The 13,476-nt window shown below is 40.9% G+C and overlaps 1 protein-coding gene across 13 annotated transcripts in view; it reads left to right on the forward strand.

Annotated features, from left to right (window-relative positions):
- The window catches only part of RAPGEF4 (Rap guanine nucleotide exchange factor 4), a 286,855-nt gene that overhangs the window by 222,821 nt on the left and 50,558 nt on the right, over nt 1-13,476 (forward strand). For 12 of the 13 annotated variants that reach the window (XM_027055477.2, XM_027055478.2, XM_053215292.1 and 9 more), the window contains 4 exons: nt 254-330; nt 768-914; nt 2,958-3,073; nt 8,989-9,077. In XM_027055477.2, coding sequence (XP_026911278.1) covers nt 254-330; nt 768-914; nt 2,958-3,073; nt 8,989-9,077 — 429 coding nt within the window. The remainder of the gene's footprint in view (nt 1-253; nt 331-767; nt 915-2,957; nt 3,074-8,988; nt 9,078-13,476) is intronic. The other variant, XR_008295437.1, reaches the window with a different exon arrangement.

Raw genomic sequence — 13,476 nt, forward strand, 5'->3', positions numbered from 1 at the left:
TGCTGGCACATGGCTCAATAGTAAATCTATACCTTTTAGAGCCTAGCAAGTAGCGTGGTATCTATGTTCCTTTCGTGTTCTATAGAAAAGGAAATACCATTCCACCTGAATAAGTATTTGCCAGTGACTTTTTTTTTTCCTTCTGGAGTAAATGTATAATTCTGGGGACTTAAAAATGATGATTTGATAAGCGGTAATTTATATTGATGTGCTTCTATTCTTGTCATAAGTCTTTTCATGTTTTTGTGTCTAGTGTTTAACCAGGGGGAAGAAGGCACCTCCTGGTACATTATTCTAAAAGGATCAGTGAATGTAGTCATTTATGGCAAGGTATATATATCTTTTTCTTTGTGAACCTTTATTATGCTCCATTTACTAGTGTGGCTCTAAGTATGGAAGTGCTACAATTAAACCTGCAACAACATTGTTACTCGGTGTAGAAAAGACATTACAGCATCTCCAGTCACAGATTATCTAAATTATTATACTCATTCGAATTGAGCTTTCTGGGGCTCATCTCCTTATAGATGTATCAATTTAAAATAAATACATTAAATGTGTACCTTTTAGTTAGGCCATAGCCCATATTACTAAATGAAAGAAAAATAAAACATTATAATCTAATTCTGCAATTCTCCTTTGGCATCCCTGGCGCAGTCCATTTATATATACAGTGTTTTGGGTAAAGGGGGTCTTGTGGCATGAGGTGAGTGGGTGTCTGCTCAGATTCAGGGATCCTGTTCATCTGAATGTTCTGCTCCCTCCAGGGTGTGGTCTGTACCCTGCATGAGGGGGATGACTTTGGCAAGTTAGCACTAGTGAACGATGCCCCAAGAGCTGCTTCTATCGTCTTGCGAGAAGATAATTGCCATTTCTTAAGAGTGGACAAGGAGGATTTCAACCGGATCCTGAGGGTGAGTCCAAGGCAGTGTGGCTGAGAAGTATCCCATTTTTCCTTTTGCCAGACCAGCAAAGATCAGAGTGTGGTATTAACTGAGCGGTACTGTGACTACTGAATGCTCTAGGAACAAAGAGCCTTGGTTCTAAACCTGGTATGTTCAGTGTGCTGGTGTGCGTTCTGGGATCCAAGGGTGATATTCCAGTAAAGCTGCCAACATGGCACGTGTGCCACACCAAATAATTGGACACACCCATACTGGCCCATGAGAATTAAAAAAAAAAAAATCTAGGGACTGCCTTGGCCAAATGCCAAAGTCTGAGCCATTTCTCTTTGGCAATTCTAGGCTTGCCCTTTTGTGTCCTTTCCTACCTCACTCCCCAGGTCTTTCTCCATCCTAGACTTTCTTAGTCTCCACCTCCAATGTCTTCCCAAATCTGAAGCTTTCCTGTATCATCACATCCTCTCCTCACTTATTGAGTGATTACATTTTAGTGGGAATTAACGTCACCCATGGTTACTCCAATCAAGCATTGCCAAGTGCTCCATGTCAATTTGATTCATACTAAAGGAATTTCAGACTTTAGCGGGTAGGCGAAGAATAACTGGGGTGACAGAGACATGAAATTGCACTTAAAGTTGGCTCTGCAGATGGGCCTACTCAAAGCTTGTTCGATAAAGTATTTGTGAGAGTGGGTGAGGATGAGAAGAGATGGTCCCTGGTCTTCCCACACACACAACCCCTAGAAAGACTGTCTGTGGACTACTAGGGAAGATGACAGTGTCCCGTCAGCCCTGACCTCTCAGGTGGCCTGCAGACCAGCCTGCCCCAGCTTGAGTTCACTCTGGGAGACTGTTTCCTCTAGGGTCATTTTGCTCTTTTTCTACACTGAGCACACTCTCTTCTCTGTCTCTCCCAGCCTTAGCATCTTTCTCTATCCTACCCTGAAGTTCTAAATGCAGTTACTGGTACGTTCAGCCTTACTTAATGATGCTTCACAATGTCATTCTCCGTTCCTTATGTATGAACACCTATTCTCACAGGGCCTTAAGCCTTTGCCTTTGGGGACAAGATTCTGACAACAAAGTTTGTCTTAGAAATGTGTTCCTTTAATGCAAAAAAGTTAAATTTAAAATTATACCATTGAATAATATAGAAAAAAAAATGCCTCGCGGAATTTGACTTGTTATCTCTTTTAAAATGGGGACCAAATGATGAAAAAAAGTCTGTCAAGATTTTTAATTTAATTGTTCAAGTGACATTGAAATTTAGAGGTAAACTTTAGTAACTCTTTGAAGTTTACACACAAGGAGTTTACACTTAGCCAAAAAAAATTCTTGGAAAGAATCAGGTTAGGATCATTATCATTGATACGGTTTATAAAATTATTCAAAATAACTGAAAAATGTTTTTAACACATTTCAAACTGATTTTTTTAATGTTTATTTATTTTTGAGAGAGACAGAGACAGAGCATGAGTGGGGAAGGGGCAGAGAGAGAGGGAGACCCAGAATCCGAAGCAGGCTCCAGGCTCTGAGCTGTCAGCACAGAGCACAATGTGGGGCTCGAACTCATGAACCGTGAGACGAGGACCTGAGCCAAAGTCAGACGCTTAACCAACTGAACCACCCAGGTGCCCCTCCAGCTGATTTTTTAAAAAAACAAACAGAATCTTTTGATGAGAGAGAAAAGGTGCATGCCTATGAAAATGACACGCCCTCAGAAGAAAGCCACATATTTTTCTAAGGATAAGTGTACTTGCTCCCCTCTCTTCCCGTTATGCCACTCTCTCTGAAAGGTTTCTCACAGTACAACCACACTCCTCTCTACTCGGTTGTTTTTCTGAATCTGGGGTAAAAGCAGAGTTTTAAAACCATATGTCTCAAACCTCATCTGGTCCTATCTCTGACCATTCCAGCCCTGACTTTGAAAATGACTTAATTTGTAGATGCAACAATTAGCATCACAAGCACCAAATGAGTTTCTGAAGCATTTGAAATTTTTTGCATTGTCTGAGAAAACAGCAGCATCTGTATGTGGTGTAATTTGTATTTGCAGGACGTTGAGGCGAATACAGTCAGACTTAAAGAACATGACCAAGATGTCTTGGTGCTGGAGAAGGTCCCAGCAGGGAACAGGGCTTCTAATCAAGGAAACTCACAGCCTCAGCAAAAGTAGGTTTGCATCCAACACTGCAATTGCCAGACTATGATTAACCTTTTCACATGGTATCATCATTTCTACAATAGCATGCTCTCCTTTTTTGTGGAAGACGGCAGTGTGTGTGACTTTTTTTCTCTCTATTGACTAATCACACATCTTGTGGAGTATAATGTATCCATTTCTGGCACTGCATTGAGCTTGGTGCTGCCTGGAGTAATTCAGAGGATACTCTTCCCCTACGCTAAGGACACTCTCTGCATACAGTGTTCAACCGTGATAGCTTTGGAACAGAAGGCGGCGAGAACAATGGAAATAGGAGTGCCAGGCCACACAGAGGATAGGTAGGCCCCGAGGTGATAAGAACCTTTGGTATTTGAATTTCACATGTAGGATTTCTTGAGAAGTGTTTTCATCTTGTTATCAGAATGAGCATCTTTGGCAGGAACCCAGACTTAAAATATAAGACCGTCTGTGGATTGCAGTCTAGAAGCATCCATCTGGCCTCATCTGTACTCAATACTGCTAACATCAAAAGGGTGTTCGCTTCACACTTCTTAGGCTCCCAGGGTGTTTTGTTTTGTTTGTTTGCTTTGAGAGAGTGAGAGAGCAGGGAGGGGGAGAAGGAGAGGGAGAAAGAGAATCTTAAGCAGCCTCCATGCCCAGCGCAGAGCCCAGAGCCCAACGCGAGGCTCGATCTCACGACTGTGAGATCACGATCTGAGCCACAATCAAGAGTCAAATGCTTAACTAACTGAGCCACCCAGGTGCCCTTTGGTTCTCTATTTAACTTGAGCCTCTTTTAGTATGCCTATATCCCATTCCATCTTTTGTTGCAACTTCTTTTTTTTTGTTGTTTTTTTTTTTTTTTGATGTTTATTCATTTTGGAGAGAGACAGAGATGGAGCATGAATAAGGGAGGGGCAGAGAGAGAGAGAGAGACACAGAATCCGAAGCAGACTCCAGGCTCTGAGCTGTCAGCACAGAGCCTGACGTGGAGCTTGAACCCATGAACTTCGAGATTATGACCTGAGCTGAAGTCAGACACTTAACCACCTAAGCCACCCAGGCGTCCCTTTTGTTGCAACTTCTTACATGAGACTTTTTTCCATCAAATGTACCAACACTTGAATAGTAAGACAGGAGAACAAGGAAATGTAGCTTTAAGAAATTGTGAAAGATTGCAGAATCTTGTTTTTAAAATAAAGATTAATTTTCAATCTTAGAATAACAAAAACACCACTCCTGTAGCCAAAGAAGTGTCACCAAATAATATGTTGAAAAAGAATGCATCCCAAGTAATTTTCCTTTGTTTGCAACACAAATGGGGTGTTCCCTTTAATCAGGCCACTCACGGTAACTGATGAATTTTTATTGTTTAGACTCAAAGCCCAAAGCTCAGACATTTTCATCTGGATGAATCAACGTATTTTCAAAGAAGGTGGGAAGAAATAGAATATTATGAGTAGCATAATATATTTGCGTGTTTCATGTAATCCTGACTACACACTCCTTTTTACCGATGGAAAAAGCAGGCTCAGAAGCCAGCTACTTGACCAGGATTACAAAGCTTGTAATGGTAAAGCTGGCAGCAATGTCAAGCTGACAACTTCAATGCTTTTCTTCCTTCAGCCATGAAGCTTACTATGGCAATATACAGTATGTAAATACTGTATCCTCAACACTATCATTTAAACACTGCAAACCAATATATTTCAAAAGGGCTGACATAAAACAGACCATATAAAAAACTGTTCTTTCACTTCCAAATCTGTAAACTGCCATCCAGAATTCTTCATGTTTGTTTTTTTTTTCCGCTGCTACCCATTCTTGAAAATGTTCTCTCATGAATGTTTTCAACAGTTATCCGTTCAGCCCATGGAAGACGAGAATGAAGATATTTTTAATGCGAAGGTTAGGTCCCTCCCCACTGATTTTCTTTAGTGTGCTTAAATATATCTGGAGCATTTTACAGTGTAGATCTGCATTCTTTAATAATGCCTCAGATGTCTCAGGAAAATTTTGCCACCTGAAAAAGTAAGCCTTGAAAATTCTCCTTAACCTTGAAACATTTGACCAAGAAGTCCCCCGGAGGCCCCGCTTCTTTCACCTCTTCATACCATGGGGGAATGATCAAAAGCGTTTGCTTGTTACAACATAGTCCATTCAGAGCACCTTCCAAATATAGATTTTCTTATGAAATCAAACTAAAGGGAACAGAAGAGGAGAAGCCCATGTATTCAGTTTATTTTAGGCCTGGATCTGATTTCCGTTACATCTCCTTTTCTGTGTTCTGTAGACCGATCCAGATTTCTTATATAATTCAAAAACGTGTGCATGTTCACAGCGCACCCTTTAAGAAATATCCGTCAGCACAAAATAATGCGCTGGGCAAGATCAGCTCCCTGAAGAGGAAAAAGTCATTCTCTCGAGGGGTCTCTTTCCATGTCGGGCTTTCTCATGCCAGACCAGAGTTAAAGGGGGCACGGCACCATGTAAGTGAATTTTGGCCTGATGTTCTGGATAACTTTGACAATATGCCAACAACGATGTCTGTGGGTAGACTTAAAATTCAGGAACATATAGGGCCTCCATCTTTTCAGAAATCATCCCTTTTGAACTCAAAGAGGGTCATCACATTGGTGCCAATAGTAATGTTATTTTTCTTTTCTTTTTTTTTAAGTGTTTATTTATTTTTGAGAGAGAGAGGGAGACAGAGGCTCCAAAACGGGCTCTGCACTGACAGCAGTGAGCCTGATGCAGGGATTGAACTCACAAACTGTGAGATCATGACCTGAGCCAAAGTTGGACGCTCAACCAACTGAGCCAACCAGTGCCCCATAATGTTATTTTTCTGATTAACTTTTCCCCTGAGAAATCCAGAACAGTTTTTCATGTATACATTTTAAATTTTCAAAGCTGCCTGACTGCCCAAGCCACTCAACTCTGAGTGTGATATTAAAACATCAATATCAAGACAGTGTTTCTCATGCTGAATAAACTATCTCAGGCTCTCAAACATTTACCATTTTGGTTATCTTCTGCTGTGTAGTTATGTGATTTTAATAGGAAAGAGAGAATTTAAAGGGACTTCTCCTGCTTTAGTTACTGTGTTGCTTTTTCCTTAGACTGTCAACCACCCAATTGCTCAGGTCCATTCTGTTTGCAGAAAGATAGTCTCTTTTAGGTTCTCCTCCCCTCCATCCTTTGTCGTTGTTGTTCTAGGTGCAGATAGAAGTGTCCTCATTTCCAGACTTGGCATTAGGAACAGATTTTTCTGTCACAGGCTTAAAAGCCCACAGCTTGGATAATGTAATCAATTTGGGCTTCTTTTTAACTTGGACTAGAATAGCTCCTTCATGAAATAAACTGAAAAAAGCCGTGCTGTCTGGGATTCAAGTCCCTCAGTTAAACAGAGGTCAAGCAGAGGGTGTCTGGCAGTGTCCAGCCTGAAACAAAGCAATAATATGGTGTTTCAGCCAAGCCCAGGGCTACAAATTCACAGATGGCTGCATCTGGCCAGAAGCTCCCTGGCTCTTTCTCTTCAGAGTTCCGTGACCTAAGAATATCAACACCTGCACTGCCCTCTATGGAGCTGAGGGAGAGGATGGGCTAAGGCAGCCACAGCAGCTGTACCACTAGAGGGAGCCCTTGGTAGCAAAAGGAAGATCTGGTGTCTGAGACTGACGAGGTGGGCAGACATGTCACTTCTCTCTAAGGAGGTGATAGGAAATCTGGTTTGCCCCTCGGTCTTCATTCTTTGTGGCCAGACATAAATACTCTAGCTAAGGGATGTCCGAACCAAGAACACCAGAATGTTAAGCCAACCCGGCAGAGTTAAACTTCTGAGGAGAGAACACATTTCAAACTGAAATACCCATCATGTAACCAGCCAGAAAGCTTACAGCCTGCTAGCGACAACTGCCCAGTGCCATGCCAAATACAAGTCACTGGTGTTCTGTGTAATGTATTTATCATCTTATTTAAATAAAACTTGTTTTCAGACACAAACAAGTTCCTTTTCAGAATGAGCTCCAGGTACCTAGACATACCCTCTGCTCCAAGCGTCTTGGGGCACAGACAGAGCCGGGCCACAAGACACACGCTTGTGCTCCGAAGCCAGACCAGGCTCACAGCAGAGATCTGGCACTTACTAACTCTGTGACCATAGGCCTGCTGCCTCCCCTTGCCCAGCAGATTCTCCATCTGCAGAATGAAGATAATATTTAACTAACAGGAATAAGCAATGACGACATGGTTCAGTGCCCACCTAGCTGTTTAGGGCGTAGGAAATACTCAACAGATGCTGATGCCCTCTCCAGCCCGATTCCTTATTAATGTGGTCAATGCCACCCATCTTCCAGCTTGCCTAGAGAGTACTATCCAAGGATCAGGTATTTCAGGAATTATTGAATGAACTCAGCGGTTTTCTCCATTTAAGTGTTCAAGGCCATTATCGATACACCCTCTCCTTTCCTCAAATAGCCATTGCCTACGAGAGGTAAAACCCTTGTCTTTTGCCTTATTTATTTTGAGAAAGGGGTGATACTTGTGAGGTTAAAATAGATCTTTTTTTTCCTATTCCCCCTTTCTTCCTCTAGGCTCCAAAGTCAGGTTTCCTCAAAGATTTAACTCTTCAGCTTCTTTTTGGTCCTGAGTGCACACACACACTAGCATGCACACATAGAATAGTCTTAACTAATGGTCACCTTACCATCCGGGTAGACTGCATTTGCTACTCATTCAATACCAGAGTTCTTTCACTCAGTCTCTGTTCTCACATGCATGGGGCTATATGTTGGATTGCTTCTTCTTTACTCCCTCAGGCAGGAGGTTAAGACCTTGAGGATTAATACATTAGAGATGTTCTTGGAATCTAAGCACACTTCCTCCAAGGTCTCAAACAGGCAAGGAAAGAGTGTTGGTGAGGAGACAAAGAAATCTGAGTCCTCCTGGAGCCGAATCATACCACTGCTTTCTGAACATTTGTTTTTCATTGTTGTTTTTCTTCCCATCATTTTGCTTTATGTGAAATTCCGAGCAGAAAAGCAAAGTCTGAGTTTTAGCATAGGAGTGCCCAGATCACCTTAATGTATTTTGCCTGTGGTTTCATTCACTGCTTTGTTACCATCTTCGATATGACTTTGAAATAGCCCACATTCAGGTTAAAAAATAAATCCTGTCCTGTTGGTTGATGAAACCCACGGATGGATCTTCTGAAATAATGACTAACACACTCTACCCCCAAATAATATACATTTTACGTTGAAATAAATCTATGGATTTTCTAGTGTTGATTTATTTCCTATCCAGATGCTACTGGAGTTTGTCTGCTCAGTGGCGTTTGGGGTTTTGTTTTCCTTTCTCTTGTTTTATTCTTAGCTGTGTTTCCAAAGCACACACCAGTGTACAGTTGGGAAAGACAGAGCATTCCAGAAATAGGCAGGGGAATCCAATGTGGGACCGAGATTGTGCTACAAATAACCCATATATGGGTAACCTAGTTTACTGTCACTTGCCCTCGCCAGCTCCCCCTGCCTGACCCGAACTGCCCTGTGATTTACATGTTCCTTTCCATTCCCCTTGGAGCAAGGCTGAAGCTTCTCAGTTCCCAGCCTGCTAGAGCCGCTCTCCAAGTCTACTTCAGTTCCATGTAGGGAAAAAAGAATAACGTTTTACTAACTACTTCAATTTGTGAAGGGTTTTTTCATGGTCTTCCTGTGTGGCTTTGGCAAGGTACATGGTCTCTCTTACCATAAGGAGAATGTGGGCCATAAGTTAAGTCATAATGGTTCTCTGGGACTCAAACAAGGAATAAGTAAACCAAAACAAAACAGAAAACACACAAAAAACTTAGATATGTGAAAAGTCATTGATTAATGATTTGCCCACTTTTGAAAAACTGATGATGTTTTTATTTCTTATCCAGGTATACTGTGATGTCAGGAACACCTGAAAAAATTTTAGAGCATTTTCTAGAAACAATACGCCTTGAGCCAGCTTTAAATGAAGCAACAGGTAAACACCGAGAACAGTTTTGTGTATCCATTAAATCCATGCAGAGCACTGTAAAAACAAACAAACAAAAAAGATAACAACAACAGCAAAAATCCTGAATTCATTCGCAGTATGTGTATCCAAACAGTTTTAGAGGGGAGTTATGTGTATTAACATTAGAAGAGCATTCCTGCGTGGCTGAGTCAGGGAACAATCTTTCAGACCCTCCTCTGCCTGCTCAAATTCTGTCTGTCTTTTGTAGATGGCTCAGTCTTATACATATTAAGAATAGACTTTCATAGACATCCATTAGTTAATAACTCAAATCCTATCTATTTCCATAAGGAATTTGAAGCTGTCTACCTAAAAGGCACAACCTTGTTCCAGCTGAGAGTTAAATGATTCTGTCTGTGGTTGTAGATTCTTAGGCTTGGACCCTGGGCTGCCCCAGGGTGTAACTAAACACCAGCACCTGTTAGTCTCCCAGGGCTGTCATAACAAAGTACCACAAACTAGATGGCTTAAACAATAGAAATTTATTGTCTGACAGTGCTGGAGACTACAAGTCCAAGATCAAGGTGACAGCACATTGGCTCCTTCTGAGAGCTGTGAGAGAGTCTGTTCCATGCCACTCTCCTAGCTTCTGGTGGTTTGCCAGTGATCCTTGGCATTCCTTGTTTTGTAGATGCGTATTGAATTAGGGCCCACACTAATGACCTCTTCTTAACTACATCTGCAAAGACCCTATTTCCAAATAAGGTCACATTCTTAGGTATTGAGGGTTAGGACTTCAACCTGCCTTTTTGGGGGGACAAAATTCAACTCATAATACCACCTTACAGTGAAACAATCCTTTTGACTAAGACACAGAGATTCGAGGATGAATGAGATGAATCTCACCACTGAACCTGAGTGTTCAGAGTTATGATATCATTCTCCATTTTGGTTACCATCTTGTACATGACTTTGGAACAACGCATATTCAAGTTTAAAAAAAAAAATCCTGTCTTACTGGCCTGTCTCAGAATAATAGGTTAATATTTTAAGCATATTAAGCCCAAAGAAGAACATTTATCACTAAAAGAAACTCAAAGATTTATCTCAAATATTTAGTAATAATTCAAAGCCCAGTTCCATCACTTCTGCAATATACTCAAGGTAAAGTCATCATTATTATTATATATCTCCTAAAAGTATTTTGCCACTGATTTACTTCTTATTTTATCTCTTCATTCCAGCTTCTAATTTTATAAATAGATTATCTGAGATTTGCTTTCTCGTGTAGCAAATTAATTGGAGAGTAGTGGATATAAAAGCCAGGATCTCTGACTCCAGGGCACTCATTTTTGGTTCAATATCTGTTGAGTATCTTGTTGGGCAGAGACAAAGCTGGATGCTTTGAACTGGGCAAGGTGAAGAAAAAAGTCACCCTCCTGTCCTCAGGAAGTTTATAACCTGCTAGAGGACATAAAGGAATCTGCAAATAACTTGAACATAAGGCAGAATGTGGCCAGTGCTTCAGGAGGGGACTAGCTGAGGGTACCTGAGGCAAAGTGTCATGAAGAATATATAGCCTTGAAGTGGCCCTGCAGGAAGGCTGGAGGTTAGTGACTAGAGACTGGGAACAAAGCCTTCCATACTGAAGGACATTAGTGCTGACCTAGAAATGGGCAAGGAGCATCAAGCGGTCTGGTTCTGCCAGACTATCATATACATAAGTAGGAGGAAGAGGGCAAGGTCTAAGAATAAGGTCTAAGATCTTACAGGGTCTTAAATACAAAGATAAGCATTGGGGAATGGTCGAAGATGTCTGAGCAAGAAGAGTGTGATAAAACCTTTTTTTTTTTTTTTTTTTTTTTTGAGAAAGGAAACCCTCAATGGACCCATTAGATGGGGAATCCTTGCTTCTAGGGGGCATACCTAACCCCAAATAAACCACTTTTCTAGAACCTGAGGTCAGGAAAAATATAACAGATCCCCCTCTACCCCCGATTAAGTATTTGCCCAGAATGTGTGATTACCTGGTACAAGAAACAGCATATTCTGTAAAGTAAATATTGACTGAAAAGGAGGATTCTGGTACATTAGAGACTATGGCATCTAGGGAAAGATCTGTAAGATCTTTACTACCCATGAAGAACAAATATATCCTTTCTTTTAAAGTCACCTCTAAGAGGGGTGGGGACTAGAGTATTGCTTTCTAAAAATTGAAGCCTAGAAATCAGTGCATTTTGTGGCTGGCATGTAGAATGTGATTCCTGACCCTTTCATTTTTGTTGTTAGAACTAGGTTAACATCAAATTTAGTATCAAACTTCATTCTCTGCTGGCTTTTTGGATTCTTTCTCACAAGTGTAATGTTCATAGCTTGGAGATAAAGAATAAATCAGTATCTTTCTCATAATCAAAAATATGAATGTGCCATAGTCATCCTAAAAGTAACGCTAGTAGGCCCTTGAAACACAGATGCAGTAGAGGGAAAGACCTTGGCATTTATGGGTTTATAATACAGTGAGAAATGTCAGAGTTGACAGCAAAACTGGTTTTCACCATAGAAATAAACACTCCTGGGTCTGACAGTACATTCTCTTAATTTACCGAAACATCTATTTTCTACCTAAGACCTATTAGTTTCCTAAACTTTTTATTTCTGTGACCAGCATTAGTCATTGAGTGACTTGAGAAATTATTTTCTAGCAGGAAATGATTTTTTTAAATCAGTCCTCAAGAGTTCATGCCTATGAGTAGAGAACAAGAAAGCCACAGTAAAATATGGGTGCTGGGTTGTTACCTTGCTAGGTGACCAGCTCACCAACCTTGGAGTCCCCAACTCAAATCTCTGCTTTAGCAAAATTTAAACTCCTGTGCAGCCTAGTCCTTCTGAGAGCCTTATAAACAAGCATTACTCCCCTGTCCTCAGAGAATATCTAAAATATCTAAAGGCGAGCCTAGATGTGAAACTTAGACAAGCCAGACTCCTTTTGTACTTAAGGGGAGAAGTTCCATGCAGCTAGTCTGGTGTCTGCTCTGCTTCCTCTCTGGGACTGAATAATAGGACTGAAATAGCTGGCAATGCCAACTGACAACTGCGGAGGATTACACTTATCACTTATATGTAAATGAGTATAATGGCATTATGTGACCCGATAGAGGTGTCAGCTGACGCTACAGTGGTGATCCTGTTGTCATATGTAAATGTATCAAATCAACACATCATATACCTTAAACTTACACAGCGTTACCTATCAATTATATCTCTTTTGTTAAAATATTATTTAATTTAAAACATAGACATTGGAAATCTAATGTATTCAGTTAAAATTTTCACATCTCTTACCATTTTCTATATGAAGAGTCTCACCAACCCCAGCCAGTATAGTTCATTTCTTAATCAGAATCCACATAGCATCTCAGATAGCAAGTTTCAGCAAGTGTACTTCTAAACACCTGCCGTCCCCTGCTCTCCCAACAATGCTGACTGGATGCTGCTGTCTTTGCAATGAGGAACCAGCCCTGAATTCAAAATGAAGCTTCTCTTTGGGACTTACCTATTTCCCTACCCATCCCCCTGCTTACCTACTGACAAAATAGCTTCAAATATAGGACAGCCACCATCTAACTGTACTAGAGAGCTTTCATTTTGCTTCAGTTACTGCTCAGAGCGTTTATCTTGTCCTTTTTTTTCTTCTTTTGTTTCTCTCACCATCTTTCTGTTCTGATCACCTCCTTCTAGAAATCCTTTGCCTCCGATCTTTCATTGCTCCCTCTGGAAACTGGGTGATAAAGATACAAAGGAAAACGGATGTTGACAAAAGACGTATGGTGTCACGTAGACAAAGAAATGACCGTGTCTTAATCCTGCATGCATGGATGCCCATGGGTGGCTCTTTAATTACATGTATTTTTTTATATATACATTGTGGCTAAGGTGACCAGTGCTGTTTGTAAAGGCAGTCTCTTAAAAAATACTATACTTTTTGTTCACTCTCCTAAGAAATTGAGTTTTGACCTCAAGCCTGTCAACATTATTATTTTTTTTAAATAATTTTTTTAATGTTTATTTATTTTTGATAGAGAGAGACAGAGCACAAGTGGGGGAGGGGCAGAGAGAGAGGGAGACACAGAATCTGAAGCAGACTCCAGGCTCTGAGCTGTCAGCACAGTGCCCGACACGGGGACTCAAACTCACAGACTGTGAGATCATGACTGAGCCAAAGTCGGACGCTTAACCGACTGAGCCACCCAGGTGCCCCAACATTATTATCTTTTATATGCAGCATCTCTACGTACAGTAAAACCACAATCCCCCAAGCCAATGTATGAGAACCATTGACATTGACCAAGAACAGATAAACAGACACTCTTGCTTTCCTAAGGATTTCTGCAAAAACCTAATTTCTTTCTCTGCTTTCCTTTTTCTC

The sequence above is a fragment of the Acinonyx jubatus genome, chromosome C1 (genome assembly GCF_027475565.1).
Source record: "Acinonyx jubatus isolate Ajub_Pintada_27869175 chromosome C1, VMU_Ajub_asm_v1.0, whole genome shotgun sequence".
NCBI lineage: Eukaryota > Metazoa > Chordata > Mammalia > Carnivora > Felidae > Acinonyx > Acinonyx jubatus.